Source organism: Eptatretus burgeri, chromosome 2 (assembly GCF_056783735.1).
Source record: "Eptatretus burgeri isolate ZD-2024b chromosome 2, Ebu_testis_v1, whole genome shotgun sequence".
In the NCBI taxonomy this organism is placed as follows: Eukaryota; Metazoa; Chordata; class Myxini; order Myxiniformes; family Myxinidae; genus Eptatretus; species Eptatretus burgeri.
In genome coordinates this window covers 18,970,957-18,992,183 of record NC_140962.1, presented here as the reverse complement: position 1 = coordinate 18,992,183, position 21,227 = coordinate 18,970,957, and the positions used below count along the sequence as shown (strand labels likewise).

The following is a 21,227-nucleotide window of genomic DNA, read 5'->3' as shown; positions in this document are numbered from 1 at the left end:
TCTCGTATTTCTCCTCATGACCCGCGCGCGCATTGTCCACCATCAATTCGGAACGTCTCCATCGGCCGTTTGGAACATCGCGGGATTTTAACCTCCCACTGTGACGAGCGCCGCGACATTAGTTGAGCCGTTGACACTACAATACGTCACCTTATCTAACATGCTATGTTAGTTCTTCGTGTCTTTTGTATGTGTCCTTCATGACATCCTTAAAAACAGTAAGTTTCCTGTTTGGTATGATTTTCGATTTTGTTTTACTGCCAGGTAGGCAGAGTAAGCATGGTATCTTACTACTCTCTGCGCATGTGCATTCGGGATGAATTCAGAGCCAAAGTATTGATAAAAAGTACTTAATGTAAAATTGAAGACTTGTCTTCCAATTCATGTTCAAAATATAACATTAAATTTCAATAAGTTATTTCTCGATTATAAAGTGATGATCATACAGTGATGACAGACAGATGGACGAACATGGACCAATTGCTAAACCCCACTTTTTGCTTCACATGCACGAGTTAAAAACGGATCCTCTTAACAACAGGTCTATTAGCTTCCCCTATCATTTTCCCGAGGTCATCCTCCATCTGCAGAGATGCCAACTTTTGGAAATCAGAATTAGGGAGGATTTTCAACCGACACCAAATTATGTGCGCCAAGCGCACATCTCGAGCGCGGAGCGCTCGACCCTTGCGCCGGGGTCCATGGCCCGCCTTAGGGCCCTGGAAGCTCTGGGGTTCTAGACGCTCTCTAGTGCCCTCTGAGCCCTATTTTGGAGCATTTAACATGTTAAGAATTCCCACTTTTTGAACAAAAAAAGGGGAAAATTGTGCACTTTTTAATGTTACATGTATGTTAATATTAGTAAGTTAGGGGACAATCAAAGATTAACAAAAAGCACAAAAGAAGCAATATTTTTCTTACCTTACTGGCTGGTACTACTGCTGCTTGCTTTTTCCATGGCAGCTTTGCTGAGTGACAGCTGTGTGGCTCTTTTAGCCCTTCTGATTATGTCTTTGCTGTATTCTCTCTGGTAGCAAGGGGTGCTATGAGCTAGTTTTTCAATTAAGAGAGCTTCCAGGGTTTTGACACTCAAATTGGGACGAAATTCAGTATGATTCTTCCGTACAAGACTGAGTGCCCGCTCACATGATGCGTTCGAATGAGGAATGACCAAGATTCCCTTCATCACTTTGCTCAAATTAGGATACTTCTTGGCACCAGTGCAGGGATCTGTGAGCTGTGAAATCCGATGCCACTGCTCATCCACTCTCACTGTCTCAGTAGCAATTGTAGCTATGGAGGCGTCTGCCTGGTAGTGAGTGAATTCACTCTCAAGACTGTCTATGTCACTATCACCGCCACTGAACAGACAGGGGAATTTCTTGATGAAAAACTCCACACAGTCAAACCCCACTTCTTGGTGTAGCTTAACATCCAGCACCTGAGCATGCTTGGCTAATTCATCACCTAGCGGCCAGGTTTTGAAGATGTAATTGCAGGCTTTCACATAATATGAGCGAACTGCACTGAAGAAACCTTGGATGTCTGACTCACTCAGAGTGAAGGTGGATTTCTTGAGACTCCTTTGTTCCCTTATATACAGTTTGGCATCGTTCCCAATCATGAGGTCCTCATCATTCTTCTGATGATTTCTGTCAGAGAAGGGTACATTTACCAGAGCAACCGATGACACCGATGGTTTCAAAAACCGTACGAAGATATCTTTCAGAAGACCATTCAATTCAGAAGACCAGAAGACCAAGATCAGGAGATGAATACAGGGTTCGTCTCTTTGGAGCAGAAGATTCCCCTTCTCAAAAAGCTTGTTAGCATATCGAAGGAAGAAACAATAGAGTTTTGTTTGTGGAGACAAGAACATCCTGTTGACACGTTTTTCTCTAGATTCCTGCACAGTGTTTGAGGAAGATGCGCTTTTAGTTGTAGAACTCGTAGTACACTTAGCCGCAGGGAGATCACACTTGCGTTTACTGCCAGCAGAAGAGGTCAGACTCGTAGTACCAGATCCAATTTTACGTTTGAGGAGAGAGCTTGAGGTAGGTGCAGCCAAGGAAGAAGACCTCTGATTCGAAGGTTTTGCTGAGCTTCTGTCAAGTGATTTGGCAAAAGCAGAACTTAACTTGGGTCCTTCTTTGCCTGTAGATGGGACTATCACAGTCTTTCTCGACTCTGAAGGGATCTGCTTTGTAGATGAACGTGATGAAGGGCCGGTGATGCTACCTGCTCTCAGCATTGGTTTTGGTGCTGTCCCTGCTGTCTTCTTCGCAGCAGATACTGCAGTGGTAGTGGTGAATGCTGCTCCACTAGTGCTTGATCCTGCAGTGCCAGTACTGGCAGTAGATACAGTGCCGTCCTTCTTGCTCGTTGTTAGAGTCTTGGCTACAGTTGGTTGCATTTTTCTTCGGACTTCTTCTTTGAAGAAGAGGCGAAGTGGCTCCCACTGTTCAATCAGCCTGTCTAGGCACTGACCAAGGGACAGCCACCTTGTTGCTACATGCTTCAGAATCTTGTGTGTCGGGGCATCACAGAGTTCTTGCAGTGCTTTCACTCCTTTGACGCGTTTACTACTTTTGTCCAAGTAGTAGTAAATATCGATGAGAAAGTCATCTAATTCAATGGGGAAGGCCTGAGCCGCCTTCTTGGCCGTATTGTGCATCATATGGCAAGGGCATCCCATGATGTAGCACTCTGGATTTTGTTTGTGGATATAAGCAGCGACTCCTTTGTGCTTGCCCACCATGACAGAGGCATTATCAGCACAAAAGGAAACACAATTTCCCCACGGAATTTTCCTGTCACTGAACTCATGATCAAGCAGTTTGAAAATGTTTTCTCCAGTGGAATCTTGTTTGCACACAGGCAAACTTAGCAAACCTTGCTTCACAATCCCAGCACTGTTGTCATAGTACGAAATCAGGACAGGATATAGCTGGGCCTCACCACTGTCATTGCTACCGTCTGTAGCTAGGCTAAATGGAGCTAGTCTAGCAATATCGGCAATAGATGAAGCAGTAACATTTGACAACTCACCAATTACACTGGTCAACAACAAATTTGTTGTCTGCATTTTTAAGCTGATTTAGGACGAATCTGATGCGCTGAATCCAAAACTCACATTAGTTTTGTTCAATCAGGTCAAGTTTTTGAGATATGGCCACATGTCGTTTTTTACATATTTGTTCACATGTACGCATGTGTGGAGCATTTTACAAGAAGTTGGTCCGGCTAAAATGTCATGTCAAATAATTGTTTTGATTGGAAATAATTATTTTAATGACAAGAAGTATTCAGGTACGATAGTTCTAGGTGATTATGTCGAAAAGGGATCAGTTTGAAGTCATAAAACCTCAAAATCTTCCAAAAATTGGTGAGGCAAAGCATAAAGTTCGTGGATCAAAACTAAAGTTAATGGGGCAGATTTTGTAATAATGTGATACAAAAAAGTTGTATTTCTTGAAATAACGAACTCTGAAGAATGTACAATACCTACATGCGCCAATTTATGACATGCGCTTCTGCTCAAGCTTGGAGTGCCACAGTACGAACCCAAAGATTGGAGACTGTTCATTGACAGCAGCAAGCGATCACTGAAATGTGTTCTGCTACACAACGGCAACCAGTTTGCCTCTGTACCCATCGCTCACTCGACTACACTGAAGGAGAAGTATGAAGCGGTGAAGTACGTGCTGGAGAAAATTGGTTATGATCAGCATAAGTGGTTTATTTGTGTTGACCTGAAGATGGTGAACTTTTTGTTGGGACAACAGTCTGGCTTCACCAAGTACCCATGTTTTCTGTGCATGTGGGATAGTAGGGACCGTGCTCAGCATTACACGAAGAAGGACTGGCCTGTGCGGGAGGAATTGGTGCCATGCAAAGAAAGAAACGTCATCAACGACCCTCTGGTGGACAGAGACAGAATACTCTTCCCACCGCTGCACATCAAGCTCGGCTTAATCAAGCAGTTCACCAAGGCTCTGGACAAAGATGGTGACTGCTTCACTTACTTGTGCCAGGCTTTTCCAGGATTGACCATGGAGAAGTTGAAAGCTGGCATCTTTGATGGTTCTCAGATCCGTCAGCTCATCAGAGATCCAGAGTTCAAAAACTCAATGAACGAAGTGGAACTGGAAGCGTGGAAGACATTTGTTTTGGTAGTGAAGAACTTTCTTGGCAACAATAAGGCCAGAAACTACGCAGAACTTGTCAACAACATGCTGACTGCTTTCAGAAACCTGGGCTGCAACATGAGCATCAAGATGCACTACCTATTTTCACATATGAACCGGTTTCCTGAGAACCTGGGTTCAATGAGTGACGAGCAGGGGGAGAGATTCCATCAGGACATGAAGGAGATGGAGACCAGGTATCAGGGTCGCTGGGACGCAGTCATGATGGCTGACTACTGTTGGAATCTGAAGAGAGACCTCCCTGCCGCTGAACATTCCAGGAGTTCGAAGAAACGGAAGTTCAAGCCCTGAAGTTTGAACAGTGGTGACGCAACATGCAATTTACTTGTACTTACCTTTATCAATGCCCACCATTCAGATGACAGTAATCGATGTTTCTATCATGTAATCAATAAATGTTGTTGGCAAAACATTTTTTTTCTTAAAAACATGTTTAGGATGATATGTGTTGACAAAAATCAGCTGATAATGCCACAAAAATGTAATTGATTTTGTCACAAGATCTGATTTTTTCAAATAAACTTAGCACAAAAACCTGACCTGATGGAGAGAAACGGATGCCATTTCCTGATTCAGCAGTGCCAGAATACCCTAATTCACTTGTAGAAATCTAGACAACATTCAGAAAGTAAAAAATTGTTGACCAGTGTTCTTTTTTTTTTTTTGTTCTTTTTTTTTTTCTTTTTTTTTCTTGCTTTTTGTTCTTGTTTTTTTTTTTTTTTTTTTTTTTTTTTTGTTCTTGCACATCTTGCACATCTTGCAAGTTTTTGTTCTTGCACATCCATACTTTGAAGCAACTTTTGAATCTGGAAACATCTTTTGAAATAGAGGTCCAGCATGATCTGAGACTGATATGGGCAAGTTATGTTCCACAATAAATCCACTAAAGAGAAGTTCCGCTCGGGTAACATCCTCTTCCTCGCTTGTCCCTTGTTTGGTGAAATAATTCAGAAGTGTACCGGTACTCGTGCTCGAAGATCTCTCCTTTGCAATGTCTGTGTGCCGTTTGCTTCCAACGTGCTTCCGAATATCATCGCGACCTCCGTGCTCAACTGAAATATCAACGCTGCATACTGTACAATACGCATGATGAATTCCTCTTTCAGACTTTCGAATACACGGGTATTGGAGACTGTATTCGGTCTTGTACTTCTGAGACCATTTCTTGGTCTTCGTAAGCTTCTTTTCTGCCATTCCGTAATCAACATCGAGGGTTTGAAGCATCGGTAACTTCGAAGTCGATGTTCCACAGCTGCAGCGCGACTCGTAGAACTCTAGCGGCTGTTAAATTAAACACCGCACGGTGGTCGCGACCGCCGGGCTGGCACGGGGCCCAGCTGCATGCAGTGAGCGTATCGCATGCATATACACTGTGCATACATACCGCATGCACTGTATTGCACACATACCGCATGCACTAAATCTCAGTGCATGATCGCATAAGCGAGATCCAGACCCAATGTTTCGCTGCTCCTCATTTGAATTTGCAATTTTTTACGTACAATTTGGTAGCAGCGAACGTTATGGAGTTACCACATGCTATACGTAGCAGACGATGCTTTTCATTCAATTCTCATACTAGTACATTCTGATTAGTGAACAGTGCAAAAATATCAAAATTTCGGGAGGATAAGGATAGTGATCGTAAGGGCGGGAGTTTGGGTGAATTTTCGGAAGCCTCCCGATGAAATCGGGAGGGTTGGCATTGCTGCATCTGCTTGGAGATCAGCCAACATCATTGCATTCCATAAAAAAGGTGCAAAAACTGATCACCTTAACTGTGGACCTATCAGCCTACTTCAAATCATCATCAAGGTCATGGATTCTATCCTTGCAGTTGACATAAAATCCTTCCATTTCTCCAACAGACTGATCTCAGATCATCAGTTTGTTTTCAGACCCGATCATTATACCTCAGACATTCTGTTTCTACTCTCCCAATGATGGATGGAAGTCCTCAATCTCAGACATGAGATCAGAGTGAAGTGAGATCATCATGAGATGATCATATCAGAGTGATCATGAGATCAGATCAGAGTGAATCTCAGACATGAGATCATGAGATCTCAGACATGAGACGTCTCTGGACATATCTGGAGGATTTGTTACAGTCTGGCACCCTGCCTTGATTTCCACACCCTGTTTATGGCATCCAAGTCCACCTCGTCTCATGGATTAATAACTTTCCCCAATCCCATAATCAGCACGTAGTCCTCAATGGAATCCTCTCATCTCCTCTCCCTTTTAAGGCTGAAGTGCCCCAAGGCAGTGACCTGGGCCCAGTCTTATTCCTCATCTTATTCAATTGTCTTCCTAATTCCCTGCTCATCTCTTTGCTGATGATTCCACCCTCTGTCATATCATTTCTCATCCTTCAGATTGGTGGGCAGCAGCATCTTCAATCCCTGTAGATCTTGAGAGAATCAGAAACTGGTCCATGACTTGCAATATATCTCTCAATGCTGAAAAATCACACACACACACACACACACACACACACACACACACACACACACACACACACACACACACACACACACACACACACACACACACACACACACACACACACACACACACACACACACACACACACACACACACACACACACACACACACACACACACACACACACCCTGTCTCTCCAAAAGGACGTTTCCTTCATCATGCAAGATCTTACTTGGCCAATATGAACTTTTGCCAACCCCCAATGCCTTCTTTCCCAGTTTGATGGAGTGCCTTCCAATGGACAGTGCACACATTGATGCCGAGTCCTCCATGCAAAACATCAGGATGCGAGTTTATAGCATAGTCGAGATTCGAACCCAGGCTAGACAGCTCAAAAGCAAGTATGCATACCTTTAGGCTTTCCTGCAAGTCGATTTATAATTGATAAGAATATATATTTAATTACGATATATATATATATATATATATATATATATATATATATATATATATATATATATATATATATATATATATATATATATATATATATATATATATATATATATATATACTTGTGAAACTAACAATATGTTGACATTTATTGAACTATTAAATTTCATTCCAAGAAATTTTTGAATGCCCACCATGAACCAAGCAAACCGTGCAGCTCGACTAAGTAACAGGGTCAAATGTCAGCTTCAGTTGTATCTCACAAATGGTCTCTTCCTTCGTTTAATCATGCCGTATGTCTCCATCCCCAACTGAAACCTAAACACCTGGTTTTGCATGACCTGGTTTTATCTGAGAAATAAAACAGACTGTGAAGGTCAAATGAATTAAACCATAATTTTTCCAGTATGCTGCAGTCTGCTTTCCAGTACCTTGTGTTTTCGTGAAATAATTTTCGACCGTGCTTTGTAAGCGAAAAACAAAATGACAAAAAAGCATAACTTGCGCTGCTCAAGGTTTAAACTGATGTTTTTTATCTAACGGTTTTACTCCTACTTCATCCAAACTACACAGGCTTGTTCTGAGCCCCTGATGTGATTTGGTGAAACAAGAATGAGAGTATTTGGGCGGCAGAGAGAGAGAGAGAGAGAGAGAGCAGGAAATTGTTCGGCTGATCGTATCGGCACTGTGTTGTATCTGGCAAACAGGACCATCTGCCTCGACTTAGATGATGTCTAAACGTCAGCAGCTGTAGACAGAAAGGGAACAACAACAGTTTAAAAAAAAGAAGAAGATATAAACCATAATAGAACAGAAATGTTCTCTTTAAACGTTTCCCCTTTTCTAACTTCTCCTTAAAGTTGGAATTCGGAAAACTCAGTTGCCAAAGTTAGGGTGGGGGGGGGGTGGCTGAGGGGGGCGTTCTGTTGTGCAGCTTGTGAGCACTTTCCTCTGACGTTGTTACTTCTGAAGTTATTTTGGAGAGCAACGTAACTTCAGACAACCAGAGACGTCCGAGCAATCCGGCGGTTCGTATCGCCATGGGTTGTCATGCAAGTCGTCTGGGCTGGCGAAACCGGCAATGCAATGAGAGTGGGGAGCCGAGCTGCGGAAAGGACCTTTCATTACCAGCCAGGCGGCTTGAGGTAAGTCGACTATAAACTTCAAAGTGGCACCGTCGGAAGACTTTTAGTCGATGGACCTTTTTGGGCTTACAAATAAATAAATAAAGAGCAACTGTGTTGTTCTTCTATCTTCTTGCATTTGGCAGCTTGGCTGCAAGGAAGCTATCATTTTGTTGGGGCACAACTATGCCACTGATGCTGTGCCTCTATACCAGTGCAGTGGTACTCATTTCACCGACCTCAGAAGGATGACAGGTTGAGTCAACTCCACCTGGAATTACTTCCGGAGCCGACAGGACTCAAACTCAGGACCCTAAGATCCCAAGCCAGCCACCGTAACCACTAAGCCAACACCAGGGTTACCAATCATTTTGCCAACTGCAGATGTTGGATCCTCTTCAATATCTGATGTGAAATGGTGGTTCCTATCATTTATTGCAAAGTTTTGCACTTGGCATGATTGTTTCTGTTTGCCTTCAGTAAAAAACCCCCCAAAATTATTTATTTTGCATTTACCTATTTCTTGAGGCATTAAGTATTTTGCATTTTTTTGCTGGCTAATTATAAGAATGTTGAGTTTTATTGAAGGAATTTGGCTTTGGTTGTTCATGACTCACAGTGGTTAATGGTGACTCAACTGGATCTTGGAGTATGACCATAAGGCGAACTTAAGGTCAAGGTCAAGTACAATCGACAAAGCTTGAGGTTTTCGGACCAAGCTCGAGGGACCTTTCCCTGGACCCCAGTCACAGCTGGGATCCTGGTCATGGAGCTCGCCTGGTGCTCAGGACCTCCTTGTGGACCCTGGGAGCAGTAAAAGCGTTGTGTTTTCTCACAGCGGTTTTCTGCTAAATCACTCGGTCAGTGAGTTTGAAGGTGTTCCAAAAAATAGAAAAACCGTGACTGTGAATTTATTAAAAGCTGTGCTTCCCATATCAGAACGGAAGTTCACGGTTTTGATTCCCCGTATTGTAAAGATAACCAGTTCCTCCACAAAATAAAACGGTCACTCTTTTACTTTCTCATCGCAACGCAGCCCGTGAACACATCCAGTTTGTCACACAAAAAATCCCCATGTGGGTTTGCTGTCAAAAGGTGTTTCAGATATTTTTCAACATTCTGCCCAAATGACAACAATAACTTGATTTGTTACGAAACTTACTTTTAGGTTTTGTGAGAATTATCAAACTAATTTCTACAACTGCATCCTGAAGAAGCTCATTGTATATTTTGTCCATCATGACAGGAGCTTGCATTTAATTAGACCATAATGAAAAATCATAGCAGTAAAAAATTCCCTCCAAAGTTGAAAAGCAGTGTGGCCCTCGTCCAATGGGGTGATGAGGATTTTTGAAATAGTCGACCGTATGCAGTCATTGGCTTATGAGAGAGGGTGGAGAAATAGGTAGGTGGAGTTGTGTGGAATGGAAGGCAGGGTTAGGGGGACTCGGTCTGGCTGGATAGCGTTGAGGTATGCACCACTCGCTTCTGAGTTGTCCAGCTCGGGTTCGAATCTCTACCGAGCTGTAAACTGTCATGCTGGTGTTTCACAGGCAGGCCGAGGCATCATTGTGTGCGTCCTCCATCAGGAAGACATTATGCAGGAGGCTCCATCTTCGTGAAATGGTTGTTGGTGGATGTCAAAGATGCCATATTGACCTTTGTGGAGAGTCGTCAAGTCATTGTCATGACCCCAAACAAATTACAAATCCCTGCCGCATTCGGTCAATTGTCTTATGTCAGAGTGGTGACCCATAGCCTGGTGTTCGCGCAGTGGTTAGGGCAGCGGCTTGGGATCCAAAAGGTCCTGAGTTCAAGCCCCGTTGGGCCACTGAATTAATACACCAGGGGGTTGACTCAGCCTGTCATCCTTCCGAGGTCGGCGAAATGAGTACCAGTATACTGGGCCGGTGTATACCCCGGTTAAAATAGGTGTATCATATCCCTGTGTCGTAAGAGGCGACCAGGGTTGCATCAGGAAGGGCATCCGGCGTAAAACATGTGCCAAATCACTATGCACATCATACGGATGATCCGCTGTGGCGACCCCTAACGGGAACAGCCGAAAGAAGAAGAAGAAGAAGAAGAAGAAGAAGAAGAAGAAGAAGAAGAAGAAGAAGAAGAAGAAGAAGAAGAAGAAGAAGAAGAAGAAGAAGAAGAAGAAGAAAGTGGTGACCCATCCACGATTTTAACCTTTGCCAAGAGACTGCCGGTGTGTGTGTGTGTGTGTGTGTGTGTGTGTGTGTGTGTGTGTGTGTGTGTGTGTGTGTGTGTGTGTGTGTGTGTGTGTGTGTGTGTGTGTGTGTGTGTGTGTGTGTGTGTGTGTGTGTGTGTGTGTGAGAGAGAGAGAGATATTGTCGATCAAACACACGAGAAGTCGTCAGTGCACTGTTCCATCGATGATTAATTACAAGGGCATGAGGAAAGTGAACAAATCAACACATTAGACCAGACTTGAACTTGCAATCTCAAGAATTATGAGCTCGGCTTGCAAACTCAGATATGAGAACACCAAACAGGCCAATCTACACGTGCGAATGGAGTGATGACAACCACATTATGAACTTCATGCCCTTTTCTTTTCTGAAAGTATTTCTGTAACCTGTTATATCTTGTTTCGTGATGGAGGTTTCCCATAATTTGTATCACTTATAGCAAAGGCTGCAAGAATCAGGACTTCGTGACAATTGTTTTTCAAATCACGTTTCCAATGGAAGCATCATCATAGGATCAAGGTTTTTCCAGATGCCACAAATTAATCTATCTGCACACTGTCCCATTACTAAAAATAGGCTAATGTTGTTGGCATATAAACCTTCACTTCGAAAAGTGAAACAAATGGCAGTTTTGGGATTGACCAGCACTCTCTGTTTGGTTTACAACAGTGGATGTGCTTAAGGAATGCTAATAATAAATCGTTGGGAATGTTCACAATTATACATCCACCTATTTTAGATTTAAACTGGATTTAAACAAACAGCACCAAGAAAGAACCTGAATTCATCCTCCTTTCCTTCTTTTCAAAAATAACAACACACCTTGATTTTCCATAAAATGGTTTTCCTCTCAAAGTGTATTTTAAAACGTGACACTTTTATATTTTGTACCTTGTTACCTCTGCCACTGAAGGTAGACAGAGGTTGTGTTTTTACCTGTGTCTGTCTGTCCGTGAGCAGGATATCTCAAAAAGTTCACTTTTGCCAAATTTTCCTCCATGCCTTCAACCAAAAACATTTTCACCACCACCGCAACCAGGAAGTCTGTTGCAGGTTATCCAGTCTGGAAATCCTGAGGCGTCAATTTTCGCAGAGGTTGTGTGCACACGACAAACATGTCCCCTTCACATTTATTCATGGTATCAAACCCCTCCATGTCAGTACCACCTCCCCCTTCTGCTCCCCACTCGTCCTGCGATCTCCCAGCTTCGCCACTGCCCCTCCCAACTCCCCCCCTCCATCTCCGGCTACCCCACAACCTACACCCTCTCCTTTATCCTTCCCACATCCATATGTCCTATCAAAGCCTGGTGTTGGCTTAGTGGTTAGGGTGGTGGTTTGGGATCCCAGGGTCCTGAGTTCAAGCCCCGTTGGCTGCTGAATTAACACCAGGGGGTTGACTCAGCCTGTCATCCTTCCAAGGTCGGCGAAATGAGTACCAGTATACTGGTCCCGGTGTATGCCCCGGTTAGAATAGGTGTACCATATCCCTGTGTGTTGTAAGAGGCGACCAGGGTTGGCGTCAGGAAGGGCATCCGGCCATAAAACATTGCCTCAAGAAAAAGCCAACCCCTGCACAGCAGGGAAAAATGGCTGTAAAAACGGTCATTTTTTTATTATATCCATATGTCCTATCAGCAGATCATCTTGCCCTGTTCCTAACTTTGTGGACCTCAAACATCCAAGGCCTCCATTCCAAACTGACAGTTCTCTCAATCCAGGCCAATGCCAATAAATTGGAGATCATCTGTTGAACAGAATCTTTCCTCCCACATGATGTCCTGACTCCTTAGTGTCTCTCCCTGGCTATTGTCTCCTCTGGTTTGATCAACCTGAACCGGCGGAGTTGCGCTTTACATCAAAAACTCCATTTCTCACTCTCAGACGACTGCTCTTACACCTTCTAAACCCTCGGAGTACTTCTGGTTGTGACTTTCCCTACTCCCACCTCATATTTGTCTGTATGTTGCACTGTCCTCCAAATGGCGATGACTCCATCTACCTCTCTCTCTCACACACACACACACACACACACAAATGACATGGACCAATTTTCAACCATTCATCCCAACTCTCTCTTCCTCATATGTGGTGATTTCAATTGTCACCATGCTAATTGGCTGGGTGTTGGTAACTTTCTCACCAGCCATGGCACTTCTGCAAAGGACTTCTGTGATTCCATGGGTCTGACTCAATCTGTGAATTTTCCCACCTGGATTTTTCCTGATGGAAAATCTTCCCTCCTGGATTTGGTGATGACAAACGTCCCCACCAATGTATCTTGCTCTTCCTCTGTCCCATTCGGTTAATCTGATCATGTGCCTGTGAAGGTCAACATCTCTTTGGTCTTTCTCAGAGAACAGCCTCAGCACCAGCGAGTCTGGCAGTTCGCTCAGGAAAACTGGCAGGGACTACAAGCAGACATCACATGTCAGGACTGGTTTCCTCTTTATCAACTGCCCCTGATATAAGCCTGGTGTTGGCTTAATGGTTAGGGTGGTTGGCTTGGGATCTTAGGGTCCTGAGTTTGAGCCCCATCGGCTGCTGAATTAACATCAGTTGGGATGACTCAGCCTGTCATCCTTCCGAGGTCAGCGAAATGAGTTCCAGTGTACTGGTAGAGGGGCAGAGCATCAGTGGCACAGCCGCGTTTCCAAGAAATGATAGCTACCCGGCAGCCAAGCAGCCATACGCAAGAAAAGAACAGCCCCTGACATTAATTCAGCCTGGGAATTCTACACAGAAACTTGCTCTCTCTTATGCACAGATTAATCCCATCTCATCTTCGGTTGTCTTTCTCATCCCCCCGCTCTTGGTGCTCTGAATCCTGTGGTGAGACAGTTGCTTTACAACAACTTGCATTCTCCTCCTTGAAGGGAAATCCAACCGAAGGCAATCTCAGATCATTCCAAAAAGCCCGCAACAAGTGTGTGTCTACCATCAGGAGAGCCAGAAAACAGCATCTGTCCAATCCCAAAAATGAACTTTCAAACTTACCTCCCTCCTCTAAAACCTGGGGGTGCCTCGCCACCTTGTGACGTCTGTATTTTTCGCCTTCTAGGGAAGGCGAGGGTGTGTGTGTGTGTGTGTGTGTGTGTGTGTGTGTGTCTGTAACAATTCTTCCCACCGATTGGTTGGACAGCCCGCCTGACTCCACCCACAATTTAATTTCATGAAAGAATCTTAAAGCCACCATTTTGGTGCTCACTGCTCTGCAAAGGCCAAGATGCCGCGGAGCTGTCATTTTCACAATTGCTATGCATCCCCAATACAATTTCCCTTTCATTGTAAAAACTACCAAAGTGACAGTTAAAAGGATTTTGAGCCGATAAGTCACAGACCTTGTGAAGATCGGCCTCAGCGATCGAGACAGCGGTCTGGTAACGTATGCACCGCCCAAATAACTATGTGGTATTCTTTCGAGCAGAGATGAGATCCGTGTTATTAAAAATCTGTCCGAAGTATTTATTTACTTTTTAGATTTTTCGCAAAATGCTATAATAAGAAAAATATTGAAAACCGCGTGCGTAAACTACTTCCGGCGAAGTCCCAGAGACGCCTTTTCACTCCACTGTACACGTGTTGTATCCCTCCGCAACACTGACACCATGGATGATGTATGGGTCACCTGGTGGAGGATGATCAGTTTACGATGGAGGGCGGCCATTGTGTTTAAAGTTCTCCGAAAATGAAATTCCAACTGTACCACTTGGAAAACCCATGAGCGCTCAAGGGCTACCTGAAGCCACAACTTCCTGTCATGTGAAGGTCAAATCCTGAGGCTTGGATGACTCTCAATGTGCCAGGAGTGCAAAATTCATTTGTGCATGGAAGGTGGTCTAAGGTGTGACAACACGTATCACACCTGTCTTGCGTCTGTGCAGGATAGGGAAGGGCATTGTCTGCAAGAAGCAAAAGATTTGTTGGTGAGATTGTTCTCCTTGGTGTCATTTTCTCTCTGAAGCTGGAGAAGGCTTGAAGTGGGGGAGGGATTGGCATTTTCTTTAGCAGGGATTAAACCCATGTCATCACTAAAGTTTTTTTTGAACAAGTGTGTGCGTGCGTGTGTGTTTGTGCATGCGATGAAACAGATAATTGGTTTTGGGTCATTTATTGTCATGTATCTTTTCTGCATATCTTGCGGGATTGTGAGTTGGACAGGTGCCTGTGACGTGTGGGGAGGGAGTTTGAAGGCTTGGAGTGGGGAGAGTGTTGATGCCTTGAGATTGGGAGGGGGAGGTTGAGGACTTGGGGTTTGTGAGGGGGGAATAAGAAGAGCTGAGGACTTGAAGTCATATTTTACAAGATGTGGAAAATTTAACAAGCTGTGCAACACTTGGTCTTCCATCACCCCAAGAACAAGACTTAGTCACTGCAGAAGCACCTCAAAAAGAGCCTGCTGACTTTGATCAACTGAATAACAGACGACGACAGTTGTTGGATTCCGTATTTGAAGCCATGCACAGTATTGTCAGAGAAGACCCACCAAAAGCTCGATGCTTTTATGTCGATTCCCCAGGATGCCCCGAGAGGGGGATGTGGAGGGGTGGAGAAACAATAAACACAGTTTGTTCAAGCTTCCAGTTCTGGTAGAGTGGAACCCAGTTCCTGCAACGTTTCTCCTACTTCACATTAGGCTGACATCCTGCGTAACCAGATGCTGTTCATCATTGATGAAGCGTCCATAATACCCACCCATGCACCTCATGCCATAGACAGATGCTTGTAAGACGTCACTGCAATCAGACAACCTTTTGGAGGCAAAGGCATTCTGTTTGGTGGGGATTTCAGACAAATCCTACCATTTGTACCACGATCCCCATCAGCAATCATCAACAACACATGCCTCAAACGTTAATTTTCATCAATTGGTGCTCACTCAAAACATGCACACTCACCCAGACCATGAAAACTTCTCAAGATGGCTGCTTCGTCTTGGCAATGGAATCCATGTGGCTGATTTCTGGCCACATGTAAGAGATGTCGTAGAAGTACCTGCTGCATGCATTGTAAGAGGTTCCCTGATTGAGGACGTTTTCGTGAATACAATCAGTGAAGAAAAACGCACCCATTTCATCCTGTCTCCTAAAAACGACAACTGTCTAGCCATGAATCAAGAAGTCATGCGGACATTGCCAGGTGAAACAGTGACTTTCCTTCAACGCAGATTCAATTAAGTGTGATAATGTTGAGCAGGCAGAGAACTATCCTATGGAATTCATCAATTCCCTTACATCATCTGGAATGCCACCTCACCACCTCAATCTCAAGGCTGGTTGTATAATCATGTTGATTTGCAACCTTGCTCTGCAACAGGGACTGTGCAATGATACCACATTATCGGTCATCAATCTGCACCAAAACTGTGTTGAAGCGAAACTGACTTCTGGGCCAAATTCTGGAAATCGAGTTCTCAGAGCTCAAGCAAAGCTCTCCCCAAATGACACCAGCTTGCCATTCACTTTACAGAGAATCCAGTTTCCCTTACACTTAGCTTATTCGATGACAAACAACAAGGCACAAGGCCAGACATTTGACAAGTTTGGCATTTACTTACCTCAGCCAGTCTTCACCCATGGCCAACCAACCGTACGTGGCATTTTCTCGAGGAAGGGCTCTTGCGGATGTTAGAGTCAAAATTATTGACACCAAGACCCAAAGCAAACGCCAAGGCAGAGAGGTCACACACAACGTCATCTAACGTGAAGTTCTAGCATGAGGAAGTGAAAGGTTCAAAAACAGTTTTTGCGTCATTTTGAAACACTCCGTAGTGTGCCACACAGCGTTATGATTGAAACGACACTGGACATAATGTGGAATTTGTAATTTGCACTGAGCTGCAAGTAATTGGCGCTGTGAGACTGCTCTTCCAGGAGCCGCAGAAAGAACGTACGTTGTGGCGGTGACATCACAGCATTCGTCTCAGGTCGGAGAATGATATTAATTATCCTCATTGCACCCGACCGCATCCAAAGATGACTCCAGATTGTGCTTGGTGAAGTGGGAGATGATGTTCCGTGTGGCAGGCGGCATTTATTGCTCCCGGTACTAACAGCAAGGACTGTATGGGACTTCGTTTCGGTGCTTTCACCACTCACAGTTTGGAGTCGCACATTATATCCAATCTGGCAAGACTGAATAGTGCAAGTGGTTTAACCACTGATCCAATCTGGGGGAGACAACCAATAGAATAGACGAACAGGATTTCCTCCTCATCTCAACTGTCAGTCATCTTGGAAGACAAATGAAGCGGGTGTTGATTGACACGTTGCAATATGATTTCGTGACATCTTTTTTCCATTGTGGCGTGACCATATTCAAAACGATTTATGTTCACAGTTAACGGTATCATCATCGCTGTCATGCATCTTTAAGGAATCTGCAGGTGACCTCTTCCTGCATACTTGTGACGTGGTATTTCTGCATAGTTCCATCTCGAGTTAAATGTGTGAAAATGGAATTTGGCTCAGGTGAACACCTGTTTTGATGGTGTAACATTGCAACAGAAAAAGCACCTTAAAAACGACCTCTTTTGAGATGCTTTCTTTGCCAAATAAATCTCTTAACAGATGTTAAAAAGAATGTGTCTTATCTAAAGAGTAGGTAAGTTGGGATATATGGCCTGGAATCAAGCACTTGGATTTTCATCGACATTGAACGAAACCTACCCTTATCATTGCATGAATCAAAGACACCGAATCAACGATCCATTGTTCATTTCTTGTCGTAAGAAAACAAAAGAAAGGATCAGTGATGTCTGCCACAATAGAAAACCATTGCTGTTTCTTGTAATCTCTAGAATCTAGAGTGATGTCTTCAAAGGCAATGCAAGCATCATTCCTGGGCAAAAGTATTTGTCCTCATTCACATTTAGCTTTGAAGGTGGTCTTATCGTGGATTAATATTTTTTTATTGTTTGCTGCAAATATTCTTTTTCACACTAACTTGATTCCAAGAACTGTTTTTACGTGTTGCCAACGCTTTGTGTATTAGGTCCACTGGTGGACCTCTACTGGTTGCGTCGCACTGTTCTTGCTGGATCTCATGGTAATGACTCCCTGTCGTTTCACAATGCGAAAAACCAGATTGAAATAAATTAGTCATCAGGTTTTGTATGACGTGTCCCAGATAACTTTGGAACTGCTTAATGAACTTTGGTCGTTTCATAACACTTAAAACCAGGCTGAAATCAAGTCGTCATCAGGCCGTATTTGGCACATGTTCCTGATAACTTTGGAGCACATTATCTTTTGCATCCATTGATGGAGGAGCTTGATCTACTGTTTGTCCTGATAATATACCCCTCCTTCCCCACCCCCACCCCCTTCAGAGCAGAATGAGTGCTGTGCCAAAAACACTCTTGAGTGGCTTCACTTTTTTCGTTTTTCTCAAAATTAAGGTAACCATGACATTCCCTTGCCACATGCACACTACTACGTCTACTAAAACTACTTCTATGACGACTACTGATCTTTATTGCTCATTTTATAGAAATGGAAAGTAATTTCACATTCCTCACTCGACAATCATTCAGATCAGGTGAGGTGTTATCTCCATCCAGGAGGTTGGCTGCTATAATGTCGAAGTGGTTCGTCTCACCACCGGCCTCGAACATTCGGCATAGCTCAGTCCAGGTGCACTACTCTCCACCGTCCATCAAGTGATTCTTGGTCTACCTTTAGCCCTCTTGCCTTTAACCTCGTCCTCCGACAGTTCCTTCTGCAAACAGTCATGACCGAACAAGATAATCCACCTTGCATGTCTTGATGGCACCTAACAGGGCTCTCTTTTGCAAAACTGTCCTTATTCATGATTGCCTGGAATTCATAACTGTCAGATGAATTCCTTATTTATAATTACAACTGTCCACATCTTTTACAGTTCAAGATAATATCGACTCCTTCCTTATAAGACAATCAAATCATGGTTGCCTGGTATTTAGTGGGAAACTTTTCACAGTTGATATGCTTTCGCTGCAACAGTGGCTGCATTGTCCCGTCATATTTAAAATACTTTGGGAAAGGTAACAGATATTTGTGGTCGTTAATTTTAAAGCCACTCGTAAGTCGTAATTATGCTTCCTGTTCTATTAATAAATAAATACAGAAAAAGTCGATGGTCTTTGAGAACGTTCTGTTGTTTCTCTCCGGGTGTACATCAGCTGTGGTGTTACGGATGGTTAAATGTTTTGCTCTGGGTTCAAAGAAGAACAGAACACAACACAGAGTCGGGTTTTCTACCATGGTTACAGCGGCTCCAGTCCCACCGGGTACGGTGGACCCATGCCACGTGTCGAGTGTGAAGACGCATGCACATGCATTTTGGATTACTGCTTTTAGCATGAAGGGAGTGTTTTTTTGGCAGATCCTTAAAAAAAATAACTGAAGTGTTTTGCGCAGAGTAGTGTTTTGGTCATATGATAATGAAACGGAAGACCAAGAAGGAACCCGAAGAAGTAAAGAGCAAAGATTGAGCCGAGGCTGAGTAGGTGATATCGGTGAGGGGCATCTTACCCACCTTACTCAACACTGAATTAAAGGCTTTCCCATTCAATAAAGCTTGTTCTAATCTTAAACCTGGTTGAAGGGGGTACTCAATGTGCAGGTCTTCATAATATTTTCTATGAAAAGTCCTTTATTAATTTATTTTTTATATACTGTATATAAATTTAGTAATGTATTATTATTGCCATTTTACAACTGGTGTTGCCAAGTTACAGTCTTATCTTCTACGCTTTAAAGTGCCGCTTATGGGTGCGATCTCGTACAGGCTACGTTCATGTGGAGAGGTCAATTGAGAAAGAGAAAGGAATAAAAGCGAGGAGAGGAAGTGGAATAGGGAAAGAGAAGAAAGGAATAGGAAGTGAGGAAGGAAGGTGGAGGGGGGGGGGGAAGAGAGAAAGTAGAATGGCCAGGACAATTGGAGAGGAGTGGAGTAGAAGAAAGGCAATGTTGATGGTATCAATGAAGCAATCAATTTCTCAAATAGCACTTTTAATTTTGAAGCATTATCTCAAATCCATTGGAAGAGGTGGGAGAAGATGTAAGCTGTTCCTTTATGACTGCTCTTGAGCCCCTCTATCAGTACCCAACATATTTTTTATGACACATTTCATACAACATAAATAAGCACGTTATTCTAAACTTGCTGATGTGGTGTTTTTAATTCTCTAAAAAGTGTGGGTGTGTGATTTCCCTCCTTGCTGTTTGTGAAGTTTTACATTCAGCTTGGAATGACTACAAGATAATCTGCCGCAATGGTGCAGAGGTAATGAGTGCACTTACCTTTGAGCTTTCTACTCTGGGTTTGATTCTCGGCATGACTATAGACTGTCTAGTTAGTGCCTCACAGGTATGGTGTTGCATCACAAAGTGCACCGTCACTCGGATGGATGTTAAACTGGGCATTCTGCCGGCTAGCCATCCACTGGACTGGGTCCACTGGACATTTCAGATCCCATGGTCTGTAGTCGGTGAGTTATCGCCACCATAAACACATCCCAAACTCCTATCGTAACCAGCTCCTCGCCGGCTAGCCGGTGGTGAGTCCTGACATTGTACTGGCCTAAACTCCCCCATCCCCCCCCCCCCCGTCCACCCCACAATAAGGTGGGAATGATTGTGGCTTATAAATAATTAGTAGTGGTTGTAGTTGTGGTGACAACATCAATGTGAGGTTTTTAGTTTTGTAAATTTGGTGATTTAAAGATCTTCAATGTTCTTTTCTGAAAGTAAATGAAGAACCTTTGCTTCCACAATGGCAATTTTAACTTTGCAAAAGGAAATAGGTTTGAACTACAGCAGTGCAATTGAGGTGCAGCATTTCAGATCATTAGTACTTTATAAAATATCAATCCTTTTGATCATTTTGCATGCACGGATACATTTATGAACCTGTTATATATATATATATATATATATATATATATATATATATATATATATATATATATATATATATATATATATATATATATATTCTGCAAGTCAGTCATTGTGATTTGATAAATGAGCCAAATGCTCAGTGCCTCGATCTACACAATTCTTTGTTTATGTTTGCAGCACTTCGCACATGATGTGGTACCGAGAAGGTGTTTCTATGTCTGTGTTTACATGCCGCGTCCCCAAAATCTCAGTGCAATTCACCGAGTTAATTGGGTTGCTGGACTTTCTAGAGTTGTGCTTGATTTCCTGCAAAGAGTGTGTGTTTTCAACGAACCTCTGGCTGGCATGTCACATTACACAAAGGGCCAAGTTTCCAAGGCACGAGCACTGTCAGGAAATCTGCTTGCCCACTCCCACCGCCCCCATTTCCCAGATCCCTCCAACCCCATCTGGTAACCATTACAGTGATGTCGGTAAAACTTTTGGAGAGAGAAGAAAAAAGTCCGATTTCTGAGATGGACCAAAAACACCTCCCTTCCTGCCCCCCCCCCCCCATTTCCTCCTTGTGGTCTCCTCCCCTTGCCCCTCCCTTCACCCCCGAAAGAAAAAAGAAAGAAAATAACTGAACTCACAGTGTTGTAATGGGACTCTAATGTAATGGGACATTACATTAGTGTTGTAATGTAATGTTGTAAACATAAAGTGAACCAATAGCACTCCTCAAAACTTTTAAAATCCAGTCAAACTGGGTCTAATTGATTTTCCTTTGCGGATACAGTAAGAGCCTTCTGTGGAGTCACTTTGCTGTACTTCTTCAAACAGCACATGATTCATCTTGTTGGAGTATTTTGTTTTGCTCTAAATTTAATTTCTGCCAATGACATGTGATTGGA

The 21,227-nt window shown here is 43.4% G+C and overlaps 1 protein-coding gene and 1 long non-coding RNA gene across 6 annotated transcripts in view; one reads left to right on the top strand and one right to left on the bottom strand.

Annotated features, from left to right (window-relative positions):
* Window positions 1-21,227, bottom strand: part of LOC147031516 (uncharacterized) — a 245,143-nt gene that overhangs the window by 83,828 nt on the left and 140,088 nt on the right. The gene's annotated exons all lie outside the window — the stretch shown is intronic.
* Window positions 8,068-21,227, top strand: part of LOC147031517 (tensin-3-like) — a 132,957-nt gene continuing 119,797 nt past the window's right edge. For 2 of the 4 annotated variants that reach the window (XM_085864381.1, XM_085864372.1), the window contains exons 1-2: window positions 8,068-8,255; window positions 17,781-17,849. In XM_085864381.1, the coding sequence (XP_085720507.1) occupies window positions 8,151-8,255; window positions 17,781-17,849 (174 nt within the window). In that variant the 5' untranslated portion in view covers window positions 8,068-8,150. The remainder of the gene's footprint in view (window positions 8,256-17,780; window positions 17,850-21,227) is intronic. The other 2 variants (XM_085864396.1, XM_085864386.1) reach the window with 1 other exon arrangement.